This window comes from Coccidioides posadasii, chromosome 3, assembly GCF_018416015.2.
Source record: "Coccidioides posadasii str. Silveira chromosome 3, complete sequence".
Lineage (NCBI taxonomy): Eukaryota > Fungi > Ascomycota > Eurotiomycetes > Onygenales > Onygenaceae > Coccidioides > Coccidioides posadasii.
Genome location: NC_089409.1, coordinates 3663242 through 3688494, shown reverse-complemented (window position 1 = coordinate 3688494; position 25253 = coordinate 3663242). Strand labels below are relative to the sequence as shown.

Here is a 25253-nt window from a genome sequence, read left to right as displayed (position 1 = left end):
CTGATGGTTTCGGTGATGCGATTCGCCAAGCTTCCCGGAAAGCTTTCTAGCCGAGCTCAATCAGTACAAGGATCGGCCAACCGAACCAAGCTTGCTCGGTTGGCTGACTGGCTTAACGAGTGGTTGGGGGGGTGGAGGGTTCAGGAATGGATATCCGGCACAGAATTTGAGAGCCGCTTGGGCTCTTCCCCATCAAATAATTATGAGACCCCGTCAGCGTGCAGCTGGATTAATAATATCGGCCTAGGGTGCGCAAAAAGCGGGAATCAAGTATCTCGTCTGGCTAGTTCCGCGAGCATTTCTCATTTCACAATTTCCTACAAGAAGATACCTTTGGGTCATTGGGGGAAGGAAGCCGTCCTTGCTCCGGATACTAATAACTGTGGTTTGTATATGTCCATAGTTCCCTGCCGTGGCCGGATTTTGGGATCAGGGTCAAGTTATCTACGGCTGGATTGTATGCATTTCGTATATAAAAGATCCAGCAGCTAGGGCCAAGGTCGTAAGTCAATCCGGGACGAACAAGCGAGAGGGCGTCTTACTTTTCTTGTCAAGCGTCAATGGATTCGGGTGCGCCGGGGCGCGGTTTAGCTGAGGAGGAGAGACGAGGGGACGCAAATATCGCAGAGAAGGGAATGGCAACGGAGCAGATAATCGTGAAGTTCGAGCCCGGTGATAAGGATAATCCTCACAACTGGTCTATGGTTTGACGATCCGTCTGCTCCCTTTAAGAATTCTATTGAGGCTGACACACGGGCAGACGTGGAGATTGGTGATTTCCGGCATATACATCGTCTTATCCTTGAACAGCACTCTTGGTTCGAGCATGCCGGCTGGTGCGATCAAGGTTATTGCTGAAGGACTTAGCGTGACGAACAAATATCAGTTGGTTCTTCCCATATCCGTCTTCCTCATTGGATACATAGTTGGCCCGCTCTTTCTTGCACCACTATCTGAAGTATATGGACGGAGACCCTTACTCCTTTGGACGTTCGTGCTCTATTTATTCTTTACTCTGGGTACAGCACTGGTGTCCAATTTTCCGGGACTCCTGATATTAAGATTCTTCGCCGGTACCGCGGCCGCAGCACCATTGGCCATCGTGGGAGGAGTGTTTGCAGATTGCTTTCCAGATTCGGTGCATAGGGGCCGGGTCATGTCAATGTGGGCAGCGGGAACAATTTTCGGTCCTACACTGTCTCCACTCATATCAGGATTCTTGGGAAAAGTGTCGTGGAGATGGCCATTTTGGCTTGAGCTGATATTTGGAGGATTCACACTGATACCGATGGTCTTCGTACCCGAAACCTTTGGACCTGTGATATTAGCTCAAAGGGCTGCTCGGATGCGAAAAGAGTTGAAAAGAGACGGTATCATTGCACCGGGATCGGCCGAGAATGTTGACTTGAAAGAGCTCTTTGCTGTGACTCTTAGTCGACCGGTAAAAATGCTTTTTACCGAGCCGATTGTGCCGGCGGTTTGCTCGTACATGGCTTACGTCTACGCCATCCTCTATCTTTTCTTCCAGGCGTACCCTATCATATTTCAAGGTAAGTCGCAAGTGGTGAGGGCTATTAAGCGTGGACATCGGCTGAGAACGCACACCGTACTTTCGTAGATGAGTATGGAATGTCACCAGGGATCGCCGGGTTGGCCTATCTGCCAGGTGAGTTTCCCAGCACGCATAATCAGTAGTACGCACCTTTTTCTTTTTTTTTTCTTTTCCGCTGATAGGGTCACTAGTGGGAGTTGGAAGCGTTATCTCTGCCGTGATGGTCGTGCTCTGGGACGAGCGCATGCGGAAAAGGGGGAACAAGAAGCAGTCCATGGAGTACCACCGTTTGACTCTCGCCTGCATTGGGGGGCCGCTTATCATAATGTCTCTTTTCTGGCTGGTGAGCACTAAAACCACTTATCTTGGGTCAATTTCTTTTTAGTTAGCTCGAAATCAAAAATGATTAACGACAAGGGCACGCTAGGGCTGGACTGGCAGGAGATCGGTACATTGGATTGTCCCTATTCTCGCTGGACTCCTCTACGGAACTGGCAACACAACGATCTTTATGGCTTTGTTTAACTATCTGACGGACGCGTACGGGATCTACAGCGCGTCGGCAATGGCGGCGGGCGCGTGCACGAGATCGATATCCGGTGCGCTGCTGCCTCTGGCGGCGAAGCCAATGTACGAGAGACTTGGAATCGGCTGGGCAAGCAGCGTCCTGGGGCTGATGGGCCTCCCTCTGGTCGTGATTCCGTTCCTGTTTTTGAGATACGGGCAACAGCTGAGGGCCCGGAGCCCGTTCTGCGCCGAGCTGGCTCGACGGAAGATGGAGGAAGACGACGGGAGCGCAGGGAGAGGAGATTCGAGCGGTGTTGTTATCTCAGCTGTAGAGCAGACACGGCGCGCTGATCGTCCAGCGGCCTGACGACTTGCCGCAAGTTCCTCTGTTACAGTACTTACCGCGTAACCCCACCGTACATACGATAGGTAACTACTCCGTACTCCGTAGTTAGTTAGTTACGTTACGGACTGATAAATACTTTTCACGTGATATATTCCACTGTCACATGAATGGCGCTAGCGTTCTTTAGCGCGGGTCACATGCTTTTCGCCCGGGAACATCAGCATCATCGCCAGCAGCCAGCACGACAAAGCCCCCCCCAATTCGAGCGCCCGTGTGAGCGGGTGAACTCTGCATCGCCACTAGAGAGCGGATTCCGTTGGGAAGATATTTCCCGCTGTCTGCTTCCTTTTTTTTACCTCTGCCCTACCCTGTGCTCTTGTGGCCTGCTCCTCTGCTCGACCCTCCAGGACTGAAATTGCCCACGAGGAACCTCCGTCTTTTTAATTAGTAACCACCTGTGTCTGCTTGCTGTAGGCTATCGTCGGTTGAAACCCTTAATCTCAGTCGCACCGTCTTGCATCCATGTACGTACACCAGCAGCCTCAATTCCTCCTTTCAGTCAAATGCCAGCGTTGATTAATGGCATGGATAGAACTGATATCCATGTCACATCAACCAGCATCCAACGATATCTGGTTCTGGCGCTGGCCTAGGCGTCTCGAGACACCGGGATCGTTGGTCCGCCCTATTATTAACTTTCATGTGCTAACAAATTCCCACCTGTTGATGGACACAGCCGACGTTGAGCAGTCCTCTCTCCTTCCATCTTCACCGTCTCCCGACTCTCCAGCCTCATGCTACTGACGACTCAGTCGTAGCCCCGTTCCTTGGACGCGGAATAATACCACGAATTGCAGCCATGTCGACGGCGAACTCTACCAGAATGGACGTTGACAGCATGTGCAACGACGATAGATCCACTCGCGCCACCAGCGTTCTCTCAATGGATGACATCGAGGCCGCTCAAGCACTAGAGGGTCTCCGATCAGGTGAGACCCTCCTTTCCTTCCTTCCCTTGAAGATATAAAATTCTGACCCTCTCTCTCTCTTGGGTAGAGTTTGCACACTCCTCCCCTTCATCGCAAAGCAATAACCGTCTGTCGTCATCCGCCCTCCCGGCTTCAGAATCTTCGCAGCCAGAGCCCCTGCTTTCCCTCTTGACCTCCTCTCACCCCTTGCTCTCTTCGGCCATCAACAGCTCAATGTCCGTCTATTCGTCATCCAAGTCATATTCTCCCAGATTCAAGTATGGTGCCGAATTTATAGAACGGAACATCGGCACTCCGGTTGTAAACACCGTTGGCAGCGTTGGGCGGAGAACAGGTGTCGAGGGAGGCCTCAGATGGGTCTTACAGCGACGGGAAAACCCAGATGCGAACACTCGCAACCCACGTTCCAGCGGAGAACGAAATTCGGACGCCATGGATATCGAGAAAGGCGTCGCCGAACCAAGGCCCACTCATACAAGACGATCTTCGGGCCTCTCAAGCGTCGAAACGTTGCCCCCATACGACACTCTTTCATCGCCCAACTATGAGGAGTTGGTGGCCCTGGACAGTAAAGGCGCTCGCACTGAATCTCCTCGAAGTCAGACTTGGCAAAGTCGTTTGATGATTTCCACGTCGGGTCTTGGTGTGGCGATGAGCGAAGAATCGCTTCGTAGCTTGACATACTGCTTGAAGTGGCTGCAGTGGGCAAACACTCGCCTTGGTAATTCCATAGTAACTCTCAAGCAGGTGCTAGAGGAATGGGACCAGTCCAGGCAGCACCAATCGTCTGGCGATGCGTCAAATCCAGAGAGTCGGCCAAGGAGCCCGGCTGTTGTCTCTCAACAGATTCAGCAGGTCAAACAAGATGTTCTCCAGACTTTGAAGCAAGCCGTAGACGTGGTGTCGAAATACGCTGGTGGTGCATTGCCGGAAAATGCACGCAATCTCGTTCGTCGACATCTGACTTCGCTGCCACAACGGTTTCGAGTTGCGTCGTTATATACAAACAGACAGTCAGACACTTCCGACCCTGAGTCAGACACAACCAGCACCAGTGCCCATCGTGTCCTGGTCCTTGCCGAAGAGGGATTAGATATGATGGCCCAAGTTAGTAGGGTTGTGAACGATACCCTCATTAGCGCCGAAAGCTGGTGCGAAAGATTACGAAGACCGAAGCCGTCGGTCATATCAACAGACGGCCAAGGCCCGGATTCCCCAGCCCCTGATGCTTTCGACACCAAACAGCCATTGGCCGAGCCGACACATTGTCGCGAAGTTGAGATGACAGGAATGGATGAGAAGGCGTGATTGATGAAGCCAGCTCGTGCCAGCGTGGTTATCCCTACGTGGCGCGAACGTGACTCTGTGCAGTGACACAGCCCCATTGAATACTCTCCATACACTCATGGTGTATATGTGCCCAGCTCTACTCTTCATTCCACGCTTATACGTCACCATCACCCTCCTGCTTCCCCTCCACCTTCAATTCCAATAACTCGTGACCTTGTGTATAATCCGCTATTGATTTATACCCATCTTTCTGTTCATTGTTTAATATTTTGCGGCGTTTGTTCTCTTTTGTTGTGCATGTAATCGGAGCGAGCTGTTCTTCTTTCTCTTCTATACCTACCTACCCGCACCCTCTTCCCCTAGCTGTGTTTCAAATTATATTCTTTTCCCACAGGTCGTCTCTGAAAATTGATCTCTTGTTTGCCTTGCTTATCTTGATTATTTGATTACCTTGAGGAGGTGTGAGCCACTATACACACTATACTCCCTTACCCCAATTCCTCTCGTCCCATCAGACTACTCTGGGTCTGGGACTACATTATCAAAAGGCTTTTCTATTCTCTTTTATGCTTTGAATTACTATTTTGATTTAAGATTGACTAGTTAAGTTGATTGAATCTTATCTTCACTTCACAGTTCCAATTTCATGATCCGATGGATCACATTTCTCTAGGGCAAACTGTACCTGCGGATTAGTGCCATTTGATAGCATGTCCCATACAGAAGTGTCCATGCTCAGATGAGCATGACAATGGTGTCTGCGAGCAGCTAGATTCATGCTGGTAATGCTTACTTTGCTTGATAAGTACTGTGATTCGATATGCTAACAGACCAAGTAAATCCATTGATATAGAATAGTCGAAAAGATCCGATTATCTCACACTCAATCCCGCCATCCAAAATCCATATTTAACGAAAGTTACCGAATTGCCGCTCCGATCGCTCTATTCGAAGCCGGTAGGCTCATCTCCTTTGACCAGACCTTTATAGTTATTTCCATTCAGTTGGAATAGGACTGAGATCTTCCCGGGGAAAAAAAAACAAAAAGCCCCGATTCCCTATTACTTGAGCACATCAATGTGCTCATTTCTTGGTAGAAAGCGCAGGAGCAGTTGTATTTCCGGCTTTCCTCTCTCCCAGTCACCGATCCTCAATCCCCGGAACCTCCTTATGTTTCGTTGCAACCTGCGTTCTCCCTCGACCGCATGTAACCCTCTTGCATGATGTTGTTTTTCATTCATTCTTAAAAATGTTTGTCTGCGTTCTTGCGTCCTTCTTTTCATAACACGCTTCCATCCCTCTCTCCTTTCTGCCAACCGCTTTGCTCGAACGTGTGCGTTGTTCCTCCAAACGTGCACCTGGCGTTGCCATCCACCCTCGCATTCACCAGAGTTGATGGGTGCATTAAATGTTTTGGGTTTCATCCTGTTTACCCACATGGAATATTCCTGAAGGTCGTTTTCATCTCTGCATACCTGAAGAAACGAGTCGCGGGCACGTCGGTGCTCGTGCAGGTGTCGATGCAAGGTATACAAGGCGAAGGGCTCTAAAACAAAAGGTGCTCTCTTTAAAAACTCCTTTTGGTCCTCTGTTGCGAACTCTATATAACCTTTATATGTGGTTGGAGGTCGTTGGCTCGTGGGAGAGACCGCATCGACCTCATCTGTGGCGATTAGATACGCGGGGTCCCTCGTTGGGATATATACTCCGCTGGCTAGATCGGCCTCCATCATGGCAACAGTCAGACTACTCACTAGGCCGCATTGCTCGCCACATATGAGTGTTTCGTCGATAACGGCTCTCTAAAATATGTTAGCCTAGATACAAAATACAAACTAAGGAGGAGAAATAGGGGAAGTAGGGAAATATACGATTTTCACGAACCCATTCCTCTATTCGCTGCTCCTGCCAGCGAGTTTCAGTCTTTATTTTCTCTGCCTCCATCAGGAATTCTCTCCAGCGACGTTTGGTGTTAACCAGGGTGACAACGTGGGCTGAGAAGCGGATCTTGAGTTTCTCTTTAGACTGCTCTCTTTCTTGCCGACGTTGTTGTTTGCGCAGATAGGCTCGTACTATCCGTGCGGGAAAGCGTATTTTGAGGCTTTCTCCAGAGAACTTCTCTATCCGTGGCGCCCTGCGAGATGCCTGCTCCTTTGAAGTCTGGTCGTTTGGTCTTGTTTTAGTGGTGGTCGTGGTGGAAGAAGGAGCATGAGATTTTGCAATCGCGCCGTTTGCCATAACTTTTATATTTGGGCACACCGGGCCTAAGAGTGGGATGTCTTGGTGAAGGGTGAATGAATATTAAGATTATTTGAAGAAAATAATTGTCCGCTGGAGACTAGATCTGACTGTGAACTTTAGCTAAGAACGTCCCTTATTGTTTCGGAGTTCTCCTGGGAGTTATCTTTGGGGGGGTACTTATATGTTTGTCCTATGAATCACTTTAATTCTAAGTTGACGGTGATGGTTGGAATTCAACCCACAATGTCAGCACTACTTCTAGGAAAGGATCCTTTTGTGTTAGCAGCTGCAACTCGTTCTATAGGAGCAATCAGCCTTGTACGGGCAAAGAATGGGGTGGGATTGAAAGGCAGGAGTTCCTGTCCAGTGTTGTAAGAACAATCGACTGGCAACACAATGACATTTGGATCACCTGTTTGATATCAACAAGGACCAAATAATAGACACGAGGGCCATGTGGTATTTCGAACAATAGCCATTCTTTGTCGCGTGAACTATCAATGCGAATAGCCATTCTTTTGTTTCCTCTGGATTCCTTAGTATTGTATCTTTGGCATCATGTCTTTTCTTTATGGGTCTGATGCTGCATTTTGAGCCTTTAAGAGTAATTAATATGTAAGAATATGATAGTTAATGTGACTTACTCGCTGACCTTAAGAGCATTGATATTAAATTTTCAGGAGGCCTCGTTTGCGCAGCTGGGCCCTTTTTACATCAAATTATCTTGTGTGAAAGGTCCATCTTCCATTCACTAACAACCACAAATCGCATACAGAAGTAATAGATGACAGTGATAGCAAATAAATCATTCATGTCCTGTTCTTTAGGCGGTCGGAGGTCCACATCTAGACTCACTGACGCTATTGACCGAGTCAGAACTGCGTTTCAGAAACCAGAATATTGATATGCTTGTTCTTGACTAGAATAGGTCATAGAACGCATAGAGCTCTCAATCTCAAAACCCCCAAAAAAATGAAAAATAAAAAATAATAAAAATAAATAATGAAGTACTCCGTACTGCATCGAAATTAGCTGCAGAACGGATGAGATACTTACAGAGCGGTCCAGCAGCGCATTGGAATTCAACCATGTAACCAGTTAACCAGTCAAAGTTAATGAGTTTAAGGGGCAGAGGTCCCACAACGGCCCGTCACCATGGGCAGTCAACTGATCACTGCGAAAGCATTATGCTGGAGTGCGTACTGTGCAGGGTGCAGATCGCAGGGACTGCAGATCCGCAGGCTTCAGCGTGCAGCAAAGTAATTATACAGCTAACAAGCTGGGACTGTTGAACTCAGGAAGCCTGATGAGAGTTCACTTTACGAAACTCGCCGTCAGGAACTGACACTGATGTGAAGAAAGCAAAGCTAACTGGCTGTGACTTGACTGTGACGATGAGTACTTTGGGGTCATCACTTTTGCACGACGCTTCTTGAGTAGGAGCAGGTAATCCTAAGCGCGCACGCGGCTCTAGCGCCGTCAACTGGAATGCTGTCTTCAGCGCCATTTTCTTTTTGGTGAAATCCCATGTTTAAAGGGTCATAAATTTTGTGCTCCTCTTTTCTTTCCTTCTATTGTGAATAAATAACTACTCCTTTGTCCTCGAGTCCGGAATCGCTGGTTGACCAATTCACATATCAACTCAAACCTACCCTCCTCATTCTCTAGCCTAAAGACCCTGCAGCCGATGGCAACCACCTCTATTAACGGCTCAGACTCACACCAGCCCTCCGACAAGCAAGCTAGCCCTTTACGATCAAGCGCATTACTCGCCGACCTAATACCCATTCTTATAGTGCTGATCTATGCAGTTGCTATTACCTGCTATTTTCACGATGGTATAATTTCCTGCTGTCGTGGACCCATCCTCCGGCGATGGAGAAGGAGAACCGGAACTGCGCGGAAAAGAGGCTATGTGAGTGTTGCCAATGACGATGGCGAGGAAGAAGAGGAGGAGGAGGAGGGGGAAGAGGCGAACAGGTCGCATAATAGTCAGTTCGCACAACTACGACATAAGCATGCTGATGAAGAGGCAACCATTGAATTACAAGACGCGAAACCGGCGAAGAAGGGAAAGAAGAAGAAAAAGAATCGACCCAAAAGCTTGGTTCTACGTGGATATACTCCACTTCCATCCTGTCCAGAGGACCTTGATCATGGCGAGGAGACGGAGATGGAAACGAGGATGCACAGGGTGCATCAGGGCTTGGAACAGCGGTGGGAACGGGCTAGTGATGTGCTCCGGCTATCAAGGTACTTTGATGGTAACACTGGGCAGCTGAAAAGGTGCATTTTGATGGAGCCTGAGACCGAGTTAAGCCAGATGAGGATGAAGGAGGACAGCGGCCTATTCGAGCACATTGGAGGCTTTGGTGACCACGTGATAGGAAGATGGTTCGATCGAACTGTTCATAGGATGGTGGTTAAAGTTCTGCCTTGGTTGGAGCCAGGGAACAATGATGGCAGCGAGATATATCGGAAATAGCCGTAAATAAGCAAAAAAATCCCGCCTCGCTTTTTTCATTGTTGTCTAGCGCTGATCACAAGGTTCATAGAACGAACCAATCTATCTGTTTCATGTGGCTTCAAATTCCATTCTTTGAAGTACGCCAGATCCAAGCAAACCCGAAAGAAGTGTGGTGAATCGAAATCCATCAATTTAGGGACAAGTGTATCCACCGTCAACGATGATATCCGTGCCAGTGGTGTAGCTCGAAGCATCAGAGGCCAAGTACACGTATGCACCAGCCAATTCGTGTGGCTGTCCCTCGCGGCCCATTGGGATCTTGCCCTGCAACATCTTCAGCGTGTCTTCACCAAGAAAGCTAGACAGTTCGGTAGCAATATATCCCGGAGATATGCTATTGGCACGGGCGAATTGTACCCACTCCATCGCCAGGGATTTACCTAGAAAAAGCAGAATTGAGAGGTAAGTATGATATAATTTCTTTCTTTGGCTCTTTTCCTTTTTCTTTTTTTTTATTTTTAAGGAGGAGGGGGGGGGGGGGGGGGGGGGTCAGGGAGCAACATAGAGTGGCGCCAGAACTGACAGAGATGGATGACTCCGGCCTTTGCAGCGTTATATGCCGCCTGCAATTGCGGGACATTGACAATGTGTCCGCTCATCGACGCAGTCGCGATGAAGCTACCGTACGTGAAGTTGTGGAGCTTGTTTCCATTGATATCCGTCCCTTCTTGCTTCTGTCGCCGCCAGACCGGTGCCACGGCCCGTGCGGCGTAGTAAACTCCGTCGAGGTCGGTGCTGATGACCTTGCGATAGTGATCGAGCTGGCCAGCCGTCACGGCGCCCTGGGTCCAAGGAATGCCAGAGTTGGCGACGAAGATGTCGAGACGGCCGTTGAACTCCTTGAGGACGGTCTGGACGGCGTTTTCGATCTGCTGGGGTTCCTGAACGTTGACCTGGTATGCCCTGGCTGTTGAATAAGTGAATCAGCCCAAGTCCTATGTTGTTGCTCATTGATTGCTGGGAAAGAGGAGACCTACATTGAACACCGTATTTCTTCTCGATTTCAGCAGCGCGGTCGTGAGCCGACTTGTTGCTGTGGTACCACAGGGCAACGTTGGCACCGGCTTCAGCGTACGCTTGAGCGACGGCAAGGCCTATTCCCGCGGCGGCACCGGCGATGATGGCTGTCTTCCCCTTGAGCGAGAACAGAGCCATTACCCCGCGGTCTGCGGATGGGGCCTGGGTGTTCTGCAGCGACCACGACGCTCCCTTGTTGGAAATGGCGCTGTCCATGGCTGCTTGACTGGATGAGATAGCACGTTGGTCCAACAAATTTGACCAGGTGACAGAGCGTCTTGACGAAGAGCTATGAACTGAGAGAAATATACACCTAATAAAGTTTCTGAGAATGCTTCAATCGAGATGTGGTTTTTGACACCACGCAATGAGGGGCAGATGCGGGCTTTCTATTTTATAGCCCCGCGGTGTGGCAGCTCCCTGCGCTCGCTATCGAATCGCTGCCGCCCGCCGCTGGACGGCACTCCTCCCCCACCCTCGCCGGCCGTGCAATTGGCGGCGCTGCACGGAGCACCGCGCAAGGTTGCTGCGTGGGAACCGCGGTGGACAACGCGCGCTGGGATGACGTCACGCGTGGGGTCGCTGGTGGCCGCATCGGGTCTAGTGCGTGGTTCCGGTGTCCGCGATTGGTTCAGTAGCGTGCTTGGCAGCTTGGGGTTTTAGTTTGCTGCGTTTGCACTCCCGACGACGCTCCATCCCGGCTGGACAGAGAGCAGGACAGGTTAAACAGGCTTCCTCACGCAAAGGGGAAAAAGATCACGGTCACGATACGCAGGTTTTACTGCGATTGCTTGAGTATCCGGGCATTTTTTTCTCTCTCGCCCCAGCGATGCGAATAGTCCATGCTTGAAATGAAATCGGGTGACATTTTATTCAAGGTTTACCCACTAGACAGTGGAACTGTCACCCCCGGTCAAGCAAACTTGAGAGGTCTCACCGAACCCCAATCGTATCCAAATTGCGATATTTTCTGTGGCATAAACGGCGAACTATGCCGAAATGCTACCATGACATTCTTCCAGTTGGAATCCTCGAACTATTACCGGTAAACGTGCGATTGAGCTGCTGTGATCTCGAATTAAGATGCTGAGCGCCAAGACAAAGTGAATTTCTAAATGTGAAATTGTCTGGTGCTAATAAGTAATAGGCCCTGCAAGCTCCAGATATCGCCCTGACTGAAACTAGGTCAAGCAAGGTATGAACTGACTTCCAGAAGAGTCAATCATAGCCAAACCTCTCCCCCCCCCAAAAAAAAAAAAAGGAAGAAAGAAAGAAAGAAAGAAGAAAGCAAGCAAGAAAGGGGAAATTAGAAATTAACATAAATATCAGGGATGCGATGGGAGACTCCGGTTGTTATATGTAGTCCTGGCCTCGCATGCCCCAGATAGAATTAGAGAGAATTTAAGGGGCGGTGTTATATACTCTTTCCAGCCAACTGCTTCCCAACGGGTTTGCCCAAAATATCAAGAAGAGCGTGGATTATTGTCAAGGACATCACCCTAAGAGCACCGGGTTCCAACAGTCCAGTCAATTGGGTCTCTTTTGAGCATCCTTTCTCGACAGGAATACCCCTCATGCGCTCATCGAGCCAGATCATAGCCTGAGGTGCTCCCGTGATGGTGCCGCTCGCATGATCCGCAGTCAGATCCGTTCTGAACTCGACATCAGCTCCGCCGGCGCAATAGCGATCAAAGATAGCCACCGTTTCGTTCCAAGGGCTGATTACATCGTTCTTGGCCTTGTAGATGAGGACGGGGATCTTGGGAACGTGACTGCCCATCGAGTTATAGTCGAGGATCTCGGTGACATATTCGAGGTTAAGGATATCTGGATCCTTGAGGTACGCATACATATCGTCAAATGCGTACGTGAGGATGTTTGCACCGAAACATTGGTTATCGGCCTTCATGAATTTCTCCTTCTTCTCCTCCTTGATCTGCGTCCTAAGGATGCTCTCCACCACCGGATATTCGCGCGAAAGTCCAATAATACCTCCGGGAATCAGACCCGTGAAGATGGATTTGTTGATGGAGCCGATGACAGTCGAGATCTTGGGAACTGTACCGCCCAAAGCGACGCCGGCGATCTTCAACTCGGGGGCATATGCCGGCTGCAATTCGGCAGCAAATCCACTTGCCAAACTTCCTCCAGAGTAACCCCACATCGTCACGCGTGCCTTACAGTTGACCCCAGTGATCTTGGTCGAGGCCAAAGTCGCACGGATGCCGTCGAGAACCGCATATCCCGCACGAACGTTCGCCAAGAAGGCACCCTTGGGGCCTTCGAAATCGGGAACTGTGACAACCCATCCTTTTTCGAGGGCAGCGATCATAAGCAGCAGCTCAGCCTGTGTCACAATCGTTCCGAAGGGTCCTCCGGTCGCCGACTTCAGTTGCAAGGCATACGACGGGGCGCAGTTGATGGATGCTGCATCTTCAGCGACCTGGTAGGAGACGACTTTGTTGTAATCGGCCTTATGTGGAACAAGGACTGTTGTCACAGTAGCAGTGGGTTTGCCGAAGTTGTCCGATGACCTGTACAGGAGCTGGTAGGCGCCGGCCAAATTGATACGGAATGTGGTGAACGCAGCAATCGGATAAGGGACTTCACGGGACCGGAGAATTTCGCCGGGAGCGGCCTTCTCGTACCCCTCCGGGGGAATATAGAAGGGGTCCTTCTCTGGAAGGACGGGTCGGCCCCGGGCTTCGAGAGGTGGTGGAATGGCCTGTGCAGCCAGTGCACACAGATAAAGTACAAGGAGCCACGCCGCGCGGAAAGCCATCTTGGAGGAGGGTAATGATGGGACCGCGGGGACGCCGTTTAGAGAGATAGACGTTCAACGGCCAGTTACCAGACGCCATCTGGGGGGAGCAACCGACCTCTTATATGGGAAGAATCTGAGTATCTCCGCCCCTCCACCTGATGGACAATGCGCTGGGTCTGGCGGTTGGAAAGTCAATGCTCTTCGCATCTCTGGCCCCGCCGTCACATCGTGCCGATCCTCTCCGGAAGTTAGCCTTTTGTTTTTGTCTCCCCGTTGAAGAGCTTGTCTTTATTTTGGAAATGAAGAGCCGAGGCCAATGATTGGGCTCCCCTTGATATGCTTCCTTTTGACAGGTGAAGGTTGGGCCGGCCTATCAGCTTCCATGAAACGCTCTGCTACGATATCTCTTCCCAGGGTTCTCATGGAATTGAGAAATGGAAAACAACACTCGCGCCCTGCGGAGATCATCGTTTCCCGCCAAATCGCTCAAACGAATGTAAAAGAGATGGGAAAAGCATGTGAAGAGCCGAAGGGCCCTTATCTATTAGCATTTATTCAGAAGAGAGTGAAAAAAAAAATAAGCATGGAGCGTATCCCAATCGGGCCATCGGCCATGTTCCCTGCCCCAGTATTCCTGGGGTCCGGGGTCTCCGCACTTCGGTCTTCGCACCGGTCAACCCTGAACATCACACATCAATTTTACCAGTAGAAACGCGTGAAAAATTTTTTCATGCAGCGAGTGAAGACTCGAAATTCGACTTGGAAGGTTTCTTTGGCTTCCACAAGGAGTCGCTTGGCAGAATGATCCGAACAAGAGCCAATAATTCACTTGCTCAGTGCTGTTCTTCGGAAGCCGAACTAAAGCCTTGATCCACTTGGCACCGGGTACGGAGTACTCAGAGACATATTTGAGCATGTACTTAATAACTCGCTCCTTTATTCCGTACTCCACGCGGCGTACACACCAAAGCATACGGAGCATGAAGTAAAGTGATTACTGGATATTTCGTTGGGACTGCGATTTCAAGTTGAGCTCGCAATGGACCGGAAAAATGTTCAGCCTGGACTTAGGACCTGACGAATGGCATGTTCATATTCGTCAAAATACGACCATAGAAAATTTAACAGCGGGGGTAGATGGGACAGGGCGTGTCGTAGTTCGTCGTCCATCCCTGGCCATCTATGGTCACACTATCAAGTGACCTTCTCCCCCTTGCAAAGGGTGAGCCTTGAGTGGATAACCGTGTTGAGTGCCGAGTACCTCTTCCATGTCAACATCCTCTTCGCGCTTTTAAACACCACCAATTACGAGAGTGTTTGGTCAACAGCTGATGGCAAAGAAGCCATGTACTCCATACCTGTAGATGGAATTCAGCTGAAAGCTCGAATACAAAAGCAGCCTCGCAGCACTATTGTCCGACTTCGATATTGATGAAAGGACCAGTTCTTTCGTCGATCGAGATCCCTTCGTTCGGGCAAAGTCGAGCTCGATTTCCCAGATCGACATAAGACACGGAGAATTGACTTTCATTTTTGGTACTCTGCTTGAAACGCTTTGGCCTTTTCGGTGTTCTCAAGGATGCCCTCGATGCTAATTTCTGGGAGCTTGTTCAGCCACCGGTCTCACTCTCGAGCAAGCTCTTGTCCTTTTCAGATCGACCCCCGAGCCAGGAAATCTATTCAAACAAGGATGAACCTTCCAGTCGGTCTTTCAACGTTTTCTTCTTTTCCGTCGGGGAAAGGATGTGATATACACTGCACATGCTAGGCGCAGCCAGCCAGACGTACTAGTGCGGGGGAAGTTGAGATGACGGAGTCAACTTTTGAAAAACAGCATATGGACTTTCACGGAGCTGGGCTATCACTGTTCATGACCTCGGCTCTATGAGCTCCTTGTTTTGAGAGTCATGATCCCGTTATGTCGTCAACTGTTTCTCTTGGATCATTAGGATATACTCCGTGATTCTACGTTGAATAGTGGCTCCCAAATGCCCAATGGAAATGGCCGTTACGCATTTTAATATTGCGCGACTTCGCATCTCCACCTGCAGCTGATGGGCGAGGTCTGCAGGTATGCATTAAAGAGCACACTTGCGACATACATACGAACGGGCGTTCAACACTCAAATGCTGATGGCCAAGGCTTCCGGCAACTTGGGCCATTGTAGCTTGGATGTTCTCCATTTGGTTTGCCTCGAGCCGGGGACGGAATTCACATCCGATACAAGGAGAGCGGAAGGTAGGCGGAAGGGCAATTCAATGCGATCCACCACGAAACCCCTTTTTCTTTTCTGTTGGGACGACACATTCCAGGGTTGCTAAAACGCTCAGTCGGACTAATGAGAGGATTTGTTTCAAAGTGAGAAAGTAATGGATCTATTCTGTATTACGGAGTATATGGCGGATAGCCTGCTGCAACCTTGGAGAAGGGAATGGCCGTCCAAGCCTAACTCGATATCCTGCGCCAGCAGATGTAGCGCAAACGTCTGAAAAAACTGATCTATCAACATCTGGCCTTTCAAAGTGTGAATATTATTATAGTATGCAGCTATAGTTGGATAGCACAACTTATTGAGTATTCACAGGCTTCGCAACTCATCTCCCTTTAATCTTTGCATTTCGATCATTTTTGAGACAATATTGCTCTATGAAGATATTGATCACCCGGTTCTTCGCCATTTTGTTTCTTCCGTCTCTGCACCACTTCCGTTTTGGCCTCCCTCGTCGTCCTCTCGGGGCCGGGTCGAGCCTGCGCCCGGTCCCAGAGGCCCCTGGTCATCACCAATCCAGTTACCCTCCTCGTCAAAGTACTCGTGCATATTTTCCGCCGTAATCCATCCTCCACTTCCAGGCATCGCAGGAGGAAGCCCGCCTGCACTGTTTCCAGGCATGATCAGACCATTCTGGAACAACACGCTGTTCCCAAGCTGCTGTTCATCTTCACCCTCTTCCTCGCCGGCGGCCGGGTCTGGGTGGAGGTTGGAGCAGGTAGATAAAGCAGCGAAGAGAAGTTCCGTGGGAGTCTGGGAAGGCTTGTCGTCTGTGAGGAGCGCTTCGTCTTCTCCCTCCCCTTCTGCCCGTGTACTAGCCGTTTGCGGGACAATGGTCAAGGAGACTGGCTCTTCCTCTACGTCCTCCTCCATGTCCTCAGCATCCCCTCCCATTGAGAGCTGCATGTATAGTCCTTGTACATCCGCTGTTTCCTGTGAGTTAGGTAGCTTGAGGCGCTGAATGGCATGGAGCGAGATCGTAGGGTACGGAATGGCGACGCCGGTCGTCGCAGCCGCATTGTAGAGGAGCAATTTCCTATGGACCCCCCGCCAAAAAAAAAATAAATGGAATGGTTAGCTATCAGATATATCATTGGAACCCCGGTGCTGAGAATGTCTCATACTCAGATGTAACCCAAACGTCGACACCATCAATCACAACTTCTTTCTCTTGATCTCCGGACGCTTCGATAGTAGGCGCGCCATTTGTCGCATCTGGACCGGCAGTTGAAGGTCTAAGACCGCTCAATGCTGGGGTGGAGGTCAAATCTCCGTCCAGGATCACAACCTTACATCTCTCGCTCAGGTGGTGCAGGATCGGAGGCCCGGAGTAGAAGGACTCGGGCGTGTGGGATTGGTGCTCAGCGAGCGTGACGAAAGATGCGGGGTTCGGGGCGTCGTGAAGAACTTCCATTCTCGCGTTTAGAGCTTTGGTCGTGGTATACTTTTCTTTTGCGACTCGTGAGGTGCTTCGAATGATCCTCTTCTTTTTCTTCTAGGCGGGGAAGAGGCGACTGGTCGTGAGCAAATAACAGTGGTTGGGTGCGACCAAGACTGCATGACGCGAAGTCCCTTTGACTTTGTGCTGAGTATAACAAAACGCATGCGACCAGCGGTCACTTATACTCAGAGGTCTACGCTGTGGAAATTCATATATTATTGAGAATTTTCTTAAATATATATAATCCTGTAACAGATACATGTGCGACTTGAGATATGCCCATCTCCCCGAATCCTCGACCACGCCAAACTGACCAGACCTCAAGTCTATTATTGCTACTAATAATAAATATTGATATGGCGGGCTGGAGGATCTAAAATGCTTCTAGAGCGTGTCTTACTGATTTGAGAGGAATGTCGTATGCGTTCCCCTTCGGCGATATCTCCCATGGCCCGCTTAAAAACTCACCCCGCAAGGATGGGGACCTTGAGTGAAATCAATCCCACTTTGTACTGGGGAGGGTGGACGACCGTAGCGCAATAATTTGCTACTAGGCGTGCTGAGAGTACCTGTTCCGAAACCGAGTCTTCCCGTGAAGCTCATACGGAGGATGTAAAGGTGACCTTGTGGCATGTTGTAAAGCACATCCGATGGATTTCACCTTAGTGCGAGCCCCCCAAATGCACGATCAAGCTCCTCTCCCTCGTTCTTTGGGATCATCGGAGATGTAGTCACCTTCCTGCTTTGTTCCGCCAACTGTCCTTCTAAAATGCTTGCCTCACTCTGAGCGCCAGCCTTGGATGATGAGTGGATCGGCTGCAGAAGCTTCTCCTCTCGATCTAGCCACCCAGGAGCAACACGTCGCTTTTCCGCGAGCTCGCGAGCCTTGTTTGATTCTTCCCATTTTCGGATTGTAGCCTCTGTCTCTGCCCGTAGTTTGTTTATATGATCCTCAAGCTGTTGACATGAAGCGATAATCTCATCTGGATGAGCGGCGTGGCCACCGGAAGAAACCACATAGCGGGCCTTTCCCGAGCTGGCTCCATCAGCTAGAACAGAAGGTGGGAGAGTAGAAGGGACGGATTTATAGGTGTATGGAAGGGTCATGGCCGTCGGCAAAGAGACGAACGGGGAAACTGTTAAGGGTATCTGGGCTAACAGCGGATGGGGTTCTTTTTGGCGAAAGGTCAGCTAGTTGCCCGTCTTGTCGCGAAGCCGGCTTGGCTGGGGTGAACTCACTGGACAAGTCGTACATGTTGTTCTGGAAGTTCCGGTTGAGACGGGGCTCAGCCAGGAGAAAAAGTTGCGTCTTGTACGGAGTGGACGTGAACCAGAGCAGCTCAAGCGGTAATGACCTTGGCCAGGGTGGTGTTGAGTTGATGTCGCTGGAGTCGGTGGTGGCGTGGAAAGTCGCGATCAGATGCTTGGCCGAGGCGGCCGTTGGCTTTTGTGGTTCTCAAAAGTCCAAACAATACTCAGTGCCGCCCTAAGCGGCACTTAAACAACATCCAAACAACCATCAAAATTGATAAAGATCTGCGCAGTTCAGCCCACCTGTTGTCGATTCACCAGCGTCGCCAAATCCCTCGACTGACCTGCAGAGGCTACGGACGCCACTCTCCTTGCCCTGTTGCTGCCTCACCGATAGTTAAACCTTCGACCACACCCAAACGTGTGGAGAGACCTACCATCCCACTCCCCCTGACCGCGATCACGGACTCGCCGAACCTTCATGTCGCAACGGTTCGCGACGATTCTGAGCCTCGTCGAATCCAAGTTCCTACTGGCCTGACGATATCTGTTACCCTTTGGAGTCTTCCGCGATAATTTCTCTTCACCGGCCATCCTGACCAACCAGGCAAACCTGGGTGAAAAAGGAATAATTGTGAAACAAGCCTGGTACCCCTCCATTGAGAAAGCTATATTCTTTTTTTTCCTCTTCTTTTGCAAAACTGCGCGCTTGCACATCTCACCAACTCATTTTTTTTTCTTCCTCCTTGACCTTCTCCCAGCGCGCGTCGCTGTGTTGAAACCTGAGCCGCCATGGATGGGTCCAAAATTGTCCGGGCTGTCACCGAGAAGAAGCCCGTCCCTGAGATTGACTTCACACTCCATACTATGGAAGACGGGACCCAGGTTTCTACCCTGGAGAGAGTCTGCAAAGGTATGTTTTTTCCTGCACTTTCAAGAACGCCTTGCTTCTTAACTCACAAACCACACAGAGGTGCAAGCTCCTGCATTTCACACTCCAACAAACGAACAGTTCTGGTCACCTGTGGATCCCTCCAAGCCTAATCTCGCATTTCTTAAGCAACATTTCTATCGCGAAGGACGACTCACCGAAGACCAAGCGCTATGGATCATACAAGCAGGAACAGAATTGCTGCGTGCAGAGCCAAATCTCCTGGAGATGGATGCTCCCATCACCGTGTGTGGCGACGTGCATGGCCAATATTATGACTTGATGAAATTGTTTGAAGTTGGAGGAGACCCAGCAGAGACACGATATCTGTTCCTGGGAGACTACGTTGACAGAGGTTACTTCAGCATTGAGGTATGCCGAGATCGTATTGTCTATCATGTGTTTTCACTGATATCGTGATGGTAGTGCGTATTATATCTATGGGCTCTAAAGATCTGGTACCCTAATACACTCTGGTTGCTGCGCGGGAATCATGAATGCCGCCATCTCACTGACTATTTCACATTCAAATTGGAATGCAAACATAAATACTCAGAGAAAGTGTATGATGCATGCATGGAGTCATTTTGTGCACTCCCCTTGGCTGCCATTATGAATAAACAGTTCCTTTGCATTCACGGTGGTCTAAGCCCTGAACTACATACGTTGGAGGATATAAAATCTGTACGTTTAGTCCCTCCACTGTTCTCCAATCACTTGATAATTAATTGGTATGAAGATTGATCGCTTCAGAGAACCACCTACTCATGGATTAATGTGCGACATTCTCTGGGCTGACCCTCTTGAAGATTTTGGAACGGAAAAGACGGGGGAATATTTCGTCCACAACAATGTCCGAGGATGTTCCTTCTTTTTCTCTTATCCAGCGGCCTGTGCATTTCTTGAGAAAAACAACTTGTTATCGATAATCCGCGCCCACGAGGCCCAAGATGCCGGGTATAGAATGTATCGGAAGACTCGCACAACTGGCTTTCCCAGTGTCATGACTATCTTCAGCGCTCCTAATTACCTCGACGTTTATAACAACAAAGCCGCGGTTCTTAAGTATGAAAACAATGTAATGAACATCCGACAGTTCAACTGCACGCCTCACCCGTACTGGCTCCCGAATTTCATGGACGTTTTCACCTGGTCACTGCCATTTGTTGGCGAAAAGATTACTGACATGCTAATTGCCATTCTAAACACATGCTCAAAGGAAGAGCTCGAGGAGGAACCTTCAGCATTTTCTTCTGCTCCAGCATCGCCACCTCTTCCAATGGATACTGACAGTGCAGAGTTCAAGAGACGCGCAATCAAGAACAAGATCCTTGCTATTGGGCGTCTCTCTCGCGTTTTCCAGGTTTTGCGTGAAGAATCCGAACGTGTTACGGAATTAAAGACTGCATCTGGGGGTCGTCTGCCTGCAGGGACGCTCATGCTTGGCGCAGAAGGCATCAAACAAGCAATTCATAATTTTGAAGATGCCCGTAAGGTCGACCTGCAAAACGAGCGCCTGCCGCCCTCACAGGAAGAAGTGATGAGGAAGGCGGAAGAAGATCGAAGACAGGCCCTAGAGCGCGCGGCTCAGGAAGCAGAGAATGACGCTGGACTCGCTACTGTGGCCCGGAGAATCAGCATGTGAGTCGCATTGTGGTATCTGCGCTGTTCTGGCTTAGACTAATCGATCTCAGGTCCTCTGGCTCTGGCAGACCTCGCCGCAAGGAGGCATAAGGGCGTCGTTGCAGACAGTCCAGAAAGTTGTAGACTGCGCCTAAACTTCTTGCCGTCACCTCTCCTCCTCTTGTCCTTTTGCTAAGACTCTCTGGCGCCCCTTCTCGCCAGCTAATCTATCCCAAATAAAATAAAATGAAATTGTATGGAGATGATTCACGAAGAAAGAACTTAATGATTATCCTGGATGAAACCCTTCAGCACGTCTGCTTCCCGTTTTCGGGTCGTTTCGTGCATGAGTTGGATCCGCCGCGGGTCTCAATGATACCGATGATTTGTTTCGTGTACATCCTGAAGATTTGAAATAGTTATTGCCAGCGAAAATACCAATGGCCTTGTTAATCTTCCTCGTAGTTCCTCCTGTGTAACATTTCCGGATTATTTCTCCCAACGCGCCGTCATACCAGCCGGATGCCAAGCCCTGAGCTTCCTCGTCCGCCAAAAGTTGACCGTCAACGAAACAAACTCCCAACCACAAGGTGCTCGACTCTTCGCAGGTCCAATGCCCTCAAAACTCCGGGCTAGCCTCTTAAAAGGGCCTCTAGACCTAGCAGATTTCCTCCTCTCCTGTCCGGCGTGCTCCCCAGCCCGCCAATCCCTCCGTTCTACCGTGAATTCCTCTCCGCTTCGTCGCAAATTCCCTAGATTCCACCGACGCCTTACGTCAACAGTCTCCGCTAGTGTCGCATCCCATGAGAATCAGTTTGTTCCGGCCCGCTATAAGGAATTATATGAAGCTTTGGGCCGGGTTGGCGAAGTTGCAGCAGAGCATGTTGATCTAGCACGATTGCAGCTGGCGTTGAGGGGCTTGGAGAGCGAGAGGCCTGTTGTGAGAATTGCCGGTAGGTCACGCACATATTAGGCTCAGGTTGGACATAATCAGGCCGAATTGGAGCTGACTTGTGGGTTTTGATGTGGTGGATAGTGCTTGGAGTGGATGATACTGCGACAGCAGTCAGACTTGTGCGATTGATCCTTGCCGACCCGTTGAGTTCCAAGGCGGACTGGGAGAAGCATCTCGAAGAATACCATCTACGTGACTCGCAGGGGCTGTTGATAAGGTGTGTGCGCTTTCTAGGCTCGGTTGTCTTTGATCGTGGGCTGATTGAATAATGCAGATATGGCGAACCTTCAGAAACTCCGGTGACCGATAGCTCATTGCCAACGATTTCCATACCATCGATAACACTGCGGAATGCGAGCATTGAAATTTTAATTTCGTCAATAAGTACTAGAACATCACATTTGCTTCCTGATGCTATATCCAATGCCGTTGAGACGCCTACGATATCCATCGGCTCATCCGACGGTGCACACCATACTACCGTTCGATATCCCGTGCACAAGACTATAGTTTGTGGAAATGGAATCGAGGATCTGCTGGCATACACAAAAATAGCAAAAAATATAAATGGAAACGCCGATAAACCCATCGTCCACGCGACATTCAACCTCAACGCGAAACCGGCACCGAAAACAGGAAGTCAGTCATTTTCCTTTGTCGATTTAGAACAAGCAGAATTGGCACTAGCTAGATTCAGGGAGTCAGCTCAGCATGCGACTGAATATGAGCGTGGGTGGACGAGGAGCGGTTTTCAACCCCTCATTGAGTGGATGGTTGAACAATACCAAGACTCCGCCCTACGTCCAGAAGTCCGTGGACTCGCCCAGTCAGTCCTAGATTCTACAGAGAGAAATCTCGCTAGGGACGAAAATGCCACTCTACAAAAGCGAGAGGCGGAGTCGGTCTCAGAAAACGTGCGAGCAGCTTTGGAGACAGAAGTCTCGTCGTGGGCGGAGAGTGCACATACGGAACTCCGACAGTCTCTTAATGATGCGTTTTCCCACCATAAATGGCGTAATCTAGTGTGGTGGAAGCTGTTTTGGCGAGTTGATGATGTTGGAATGTTGAGTGCAAGTATTCTGGATAAGCAATGGCTCCCGCAGGCGGAACGGAAAGCGATATGGCTCGGCGGGAAATTCCAGCAGGCTGGGTTACTGAACCAAAACGAATCCTTTCCGACTCAGACGACCGATGGTGCAACCTCAAATTTGAAGGAAGGCGAGGCGTCCAAGGCCCTCTCGACCGGGAAATGGCCCGCCACTATTTCACAAACCAGAGATCACCTCCTCAACACAAAGGTGCCATCGCTTCATGCGCTAGCACAGACTCTGGTGCTTAGCAGTGTGTCAACGACGACATTAACGTCTGCTTTGTCGGTATTAACGTACGTGGCAACTTCCGCTACGACTTTGGAGGAGGCCGGTACAATTGCCGCGGTTGGTATAATTTATTCCCTACGACGACAGCAAAAGCGATGGGATGCAGCCCGCAGATACTGGGAGAGTGAAGTGCGAGAGGAAGGGCGGAAGGCTCTGAAGGATAGCGAGGATGCCATACGGACGTTGTTAAGAGATGGCGGCCGGGCCACAGAGCCTGTCATCGACACTGAGGCCAGAAAGGGTATCGATAGAGCCAAAGTGGCCTTAGAGAGTGTAAAATAGACTCTTATGTATTCTACGTTGAAATGTATTACCCAGTTTCTGGAGTCAGAACTTTCATCCATTCATTCGTTAATTCGCTCCAGCCGTCGTCAATATTCGGCTGGAAGGGTATTCAAGTGAGCTCAACGCTGCCCTCAGGGACGCCACTTCTACTCCGCAGCCTTCGAGAGAGGAACTGCATCACAGGCAGCATTTCCTCTCTATTTCCCGGCATTCCGTCTCCTCTCCGCTGCCACCGTACCAGTTCCACGAAGTCAAACTCCCCTTTCGTCCGACCCGTCCCTCCGTCTGTCACCGCGCTCTCTGGGCCCCTTCCGCCGACTAGCAGCACAGGAGTCCTTGACTTGCCTCTTCTGCCATCCTCCTTTACAGCGGAAAGAGGAACAACGCCTCCCAGAGCCACAACGCCTCCAAGTTCTCTATATTCCGCTTTCTCCAGGCGATTCAACTCCATGGCCGCGGCAAGCCCCACCGCGGCACCCTGTGCGTATCCAAGGATCAGAATCTCCCTCGCCTTGTACCCCAATTTTCCAATCAACACGTCGACTATAAGCTCATGCACGATTAGGCGATTGGCACGTGTGAAGCCCGGATCCGGATCGATTGTGTCACCTTCAAATACGAGATCGTCGCCCCAGTGGTAGCCCGTGAGCAGGAACGGAAGCTGGGTAGGCGCTTGGAGAGTTATACAGGTGGTTTCCGGGAGATGTAAGGCTGAGGCAAAGGAGTTGTATGGGTTGATAGTGTCGCCGAGACCGTGAAGGATGAGAAGGATGTTTGTGCTGCTGCTCGCTTGGGAAGCGGGAGGAATGATGGATAGGGTTAAGGAGGACGGGAAATCAGAGGACTGGGGTACTCGAGGCATGGCTGCGGATGAGCTGCTTCGTTGTTCTTCTCCTTTGTCGCTTCTTTCCGTGTGTCTCTTCCCGAAAGCTAGGTAAATCTTTTCGACGAATCGATCTAGATCAGATTGTGAGACTTCGCGACGAGGCTATCGGGAGTTAACAGGACAAATTCAGCATCCGTTCCCGCTTTGGGCACCGCCGTGGTTTAGTCAATGCATTTTTTTCTCCCCCCCTTCGGATTTCCAACCGATAGGCACGGAAGCAGGATTTTAACACGCGTGACGCATTGCCGCCCGTGGTTTTTCTCAAACCTCTCACGCGGCAGCAGTTAGGCTATCTACAAGCTTGGGCCACTCGGCTTGGCATGCAGACCAAGTTTAAGGAGCAGTTCACCTGGGGCTTTGAACTCCCCCAGCAATGGACGGAGCTCGGAGCATAATCTGTTCTCTTGCTCTGCAGGACCAATAATGTTCATATGATATCAACAGTATCAAATACCGGCGCTGTGTTCAGATATCCCAGCGCACCCCGTAACTACGACCTCCTGTCCCACTCCGTCATTTTGAAACTTTTGTGCCTAGTTACATACGGCAACCTGTCGAAGAAACAGAGCCCAAAGCATCTCTCAATCAATACAGTAGCGCATCTGGGGCTCTGGAGGGTTGAGTTCTAAACATCTAGGCCCAAGATCGAGAGCCGCGCATCATTAAAAAAAGAAAAAAAAAAGACTTTATCGGGGAACAAAATCAACAAGTGTACGGGATACACTGGGAGATGATTGATTGATCGGGCCTGCCTTTGAACCAGACGGACCAATCAGTGTTCCTTTTCTGTACCACAGCTCTAAGCTCGGCACACGAGTGATATTACCGCTCTACGGAGTAGTTTGCTACCAAAAAAATGGGGTGTTTCGGACAAGCTTTTGGGGGTGTTACCGTGTTTCTGCAGGTTGCTCTAGTTAACTGGTTGGGCTAGGGGGACCAACCCGCGAACCTGAGCCACCAACACATTTTTTGTTAGTTGTCCTATGTCACACGGCCTCC

The 25253-nt window shown here is 50.1% G+C and overlaps 11 protein-coding genes across 11 annotated transcripts; 5 read left to right on the top strand and 6 right to left on the bottom strand.

Annotated features, from left to right (window-relative positions):
- The first annotated feature begins 111 nt into the window (after positions 1 to 111).
- On the top strand, positions 112 to 2475 carry D8B26_006116 (uncharacterized protein). The gene is made up of 5 exons (XM_003069877.2): positions 112 to 704; positions 761 to 1550; positions 1619 to 1666; positions 1744 to 1895; positions 1980 to 2475. Exons 1-5 carry the CDS (start codon positions 561 to 563, stop codon positions 2424 to 2426), a joined length of 1581 nt encoding a protein of 526 aa, XP_003069923.2. The 5' UTR covers positions 112 to 560; the 3' UTR covers positions 2427 to 2475.
- Positions 2476 to 3044: 569 nt separating this feature from the next.
- Positions 3045 to 5319, top strand: D8B26_006115 (uncharacterized protein). Its single transcript, XM_003069878.2, has 2 exons — positions 3045 to 3394; positions 3462 to 5319. Exons 1-2 carry the CDS (start codon positions 3265 to 3267, stop codon positions 4700 to 4702), a joined length of 1371 nt encoding a protein of 456 aa, XP_003069924.1. The 5' UTR covers positions 3045 to 3264; the 3' UTR covers positions 4703 to 5319.
- A 224-nt stretch (positions 5320 to 5543) lies between these two features.
- Positions 5544 to 7072, bottom strand: D8B26_006114 (uncharacterized protein). The gene is made up of 2 exons (XM_066125090.1): positions 6569 to 7072; positions 5544 to 6486 (listed from the first exon to the last, which is right to left on the bottom strand). The coding sequence occupies exons 1-2, from the start codon at positions 6920 to 6922 to the stop codon at positions 5746 to 5748; spliced, it is 1095 nt and encodes a 364-aa protein (XP_065981171.1). The 5' UTR covers positions 6923 to 7072; the 3' UTR covers positions 5544 to 5745.
- Positions 7073 to 8612: 1540 nt separating this feature from the next.
- On the top strand, positions 8613 to 9410 carry D8B26_006113 (uncharacterized protein; the record flags this gene model as incomplete). Its single annotated transcript, XM_066125089.1, has 1 exon — positions 8613 to 9410. One exon carries the CDS (start codon positions 8613 to 8615, stop codon positions 9408 to 9410), a length of 798 nt encoding a protein of 265 aa, XP_065981170.1.
- Positions 8774 to 10954, bottom strand: D8B26_006112 (uncharacterized protein). Its single transcript, XM_003069879.2, has 3 exons — positions 10430 to 10954; positions 9976 to 10359; positions 8774 to 9832 (listed from the first exon to the last, which is right to left on the bottom strand). The coding sequence occupies exons 1-3, from the start codon at positions 10683 to 10685 to the stop codon at positions 9585 to 9587; spliced, it is 888 nt and encodes a 295-aa protein (XP_003069925.1). The 5' UTR covers positions 10686 to 10954; the 3' UTR covers positions 8774 to 9584.
- Positions 10955 to 11561: 607 nt separating this feature from the next.
- On the bottom strand, positions 11562 to 13936 carry D8B26_006111 (uncharacterized protein). Its single transcript, XM_003069880.2, has one exon. The coding sequence runs from the start codon at positions 13249 to 13251 to the stop codon at positions 11884 to 11886; it is 1368 nt and encodes a 455-aa protein (XP_003069926.2). The 5' UTR covers positions 13252 to 13936; the 3' UTR covers positions 11562 to 11883.
- Positions 13937 to 15743: 1807 nt separating this feature from the next.
- Positions 15744 to 17007, bottom strand: D8B26_006110 (uncharacterized protein). The gene is made up of 2 exons (XM_003069881.2): positions 16628 to 17007; positions 15744 to 16539 (listed from the first exon to the last, which is right to left on the bottom strand). Exons 1-2 carry the CDS (start codon positions 16915 to 16917, stop codon positions 15894 to 15896), a joined length of 936 nt encoding a protein of 311 aa, XP_003069927.2. The 5' UTR covers positions 16918 to 17007; the 3' UTR covers positions 15744 to 15893.
- A 181-nt stretch (positions 17008 to 17188) lies between these two features.
- On the bottom strand, positions 17189 to 18305 carry D8B26_006109 (uncharacterized protein). The gene is made up of 2 exons (XM_003069882.2): positions 18184 to 18305; positions 17189 to 18116 (listed from the first exon to the last, which is right to left on the bottom strand). Exons 1-2 carry the CDS (start codon positions 18197 to 18199, stop codon positions 17602 to 17604), a joined length of 531 nt encoding a protein of 176 aa, XP_003069928.2. The 5' UTR covers positions 18200 to 18305; the 3' UTR covers positions 17189 to 17601.
- Positions 18306 to 18731: 426 nt separating this feature from the next.
- Positions 18732 to 21195, top strand: CNA1 (3',5'-cyclic-nucleotide phosphodiesterase (PDEase) (3':5'-CNP)). Its single transcript, XM_003069883.2, has 5 exons — positions 18732 to 19108; positions 19167 to 19498; positions 19553 to 19810; positions 19866 to 20767; positions 20821 to 21195. Exons 1-5 carry the CDS (start codon positions 18988 to 18990, stop codon positions 20858 to 20860), a joined length of 1653 nt encoding a protein of 550 aa, XP_003069929.1. The 5' UTR covers positions 18732 to 18987; the 3' UTR covers positions 20861 to 21195.
- A 167-nt stretch (positions 21196 to 21362) lies between these two features.
- On the top strand, positions 21363 to 23413 carry D8B26_006107 (uncharacterized protein; the record flags this gene model as incomplete). Its single annotated transcript, XM_003069884.2, has 3 exons — positions 21363 to 21702; positions 21786 to 21921; positions 21979 to 23413. 3 exons carry the CDS (start codon positions 21363 to 21365, stop codon positions 23363 to 23365), a joined length of 1863 nt encoding a protein of 620 aa, XP_003069930.2. The 3' UTR covers positions 23366 to 23413.
- Positions 23401 to 24506, bottom strand: D8B26_006106 (uncharacterized protein). The gene has a single exon (XM_003069885.2). The coding sequence runs from the start codon at positions 24228 to 24230 to the stop codon at positions 23478 to 23480; it is 753 nt and encodes a 250-aa protein (XP_003069931.2). The 5' UTR covers positions 24231 to 24506; the 3' UTR covers positions 23401 to 23477.
- Positions 24507 to 25253: the final 747 nt, after the last annotated feature.

Bases quoted from the DNA above. Each gene is read 5' to 3' on its own strand.
- D8B26_006116 (XM_003069877.2), top strand. From the start codon at position 561: ATGGATTCGGGTGCGCCGGGGCGCGGTTTAGCTGAGGAGGAGAGACGA. The intron at 705-760 runs GTTTGACGATCC...ACACACGGGCAG, and splicing joins ATCCTCACAACTGGTCTATG to ACGTGGAGATTGGTGATTTC. The intron at 1,667-1,743 runs GTGAGTTTCCCA...TAGGGTCACTAG, and splicing joins CGGGTTGGCCTATCTGCCAG to TGGGAGTTGGAAGCGTTATC.
- D8B26_006115 (XM_003069878.2), top strand. From the start codon at position 3,265: ATGTCGACGGCGAACTCTACCAGAATGGACGTTGACAGCATGTGCAAC. The intron at 3,395-3,461 runs GTGAGACCCTCC...TCTCTTGGGTAG, and splicing joins ACTAGAGGGTCTCCGATCAG to AGTTTGCACACTCCTCCCCT.
- D8B26_006114 (XM_066125090.1), bottom strand. From the start codon at position 6,922: ATGGCAAACGGCGCGATTGCAAAATCTCATGCTCCTTCTTCCACCACG. The intron at 6,487-6,568 runs GTTCGTGAAAAT...AACATATTTTAG, and splicing joins AGCAGCGAATAGAGGAATGG to AGAGCCGTTATCGACGAAAC.
- D8B26_006112 (XM_003069879.2), bottom strand. From the start codon at position 10,685: ATGGACAGCGCCATTTCCAACAAGGGAGCGTCGTGGTCGCTGCAGAAC. The intron at 10,360-10,429 runs GTAGGTCTCCTC...CTTATTCAACAG, and splicing joins GAAGAAATACGGTGTTCAAT to CCAGGGCATACCAGGTCAAC. The intron at 9,833-9,975 runs GTCAGTTCTGGC...TGCTTTTTCTAG, and splicing joins GGCCGGAGTCATCCATCTCT to GTAAATCCCTGGCGATGGAG.
- D8B26_006111 (XM_003069880.2), bottom strand. From the start codon at position 13,251: ATGGCTTTCCGCGCGGCGTGGCTCCTTGTACTTTATCTGTGTGCACTG.
- D8B26_006110 (XM_003069881.2), bottom strand. From the start codon at position 16,917: ATGGAAGTTCTTCACGACGCCCCGAACCCCGCATCTTTCGTCACGCTC. The intron at 16,540-16,627 runs GTATGAGACATT...GGGGGTCCATAG, and splicing joins GACGTTTGGGTTACATCTGA to GAAATTGCTCCTCTACAATG.
- CNA1 (XM_003069883.2), top strand. From the start codon at position 18,988: ATGGATGGGTCCAAAATTGTCCGGGCTGTCACCGAGAAGAAGCCCGTC. The intron at 19,499-19,552 runs GTATGCCGAGAT...TCGTGATGGTAG, and splicing joins GAGGTTACTTCAGCATTGAG to TGCGTATTATATCTATGGGC. The intron at 20,768-20,820 runs GTGAGTCGCATT...AATCGATCTCAG, and splicing joins GTGGCCCGGAGAATCAGCAT to GTCCTCTGGCTCTGGCAGAC.
- D8B26_006106 (XM_003069885.2), bottom strand. From the start codon at position 24,230: ATGCCTCGAGTACCCCAGTCCTCTGATTTCCCGTCCTCCTTAACCCTA.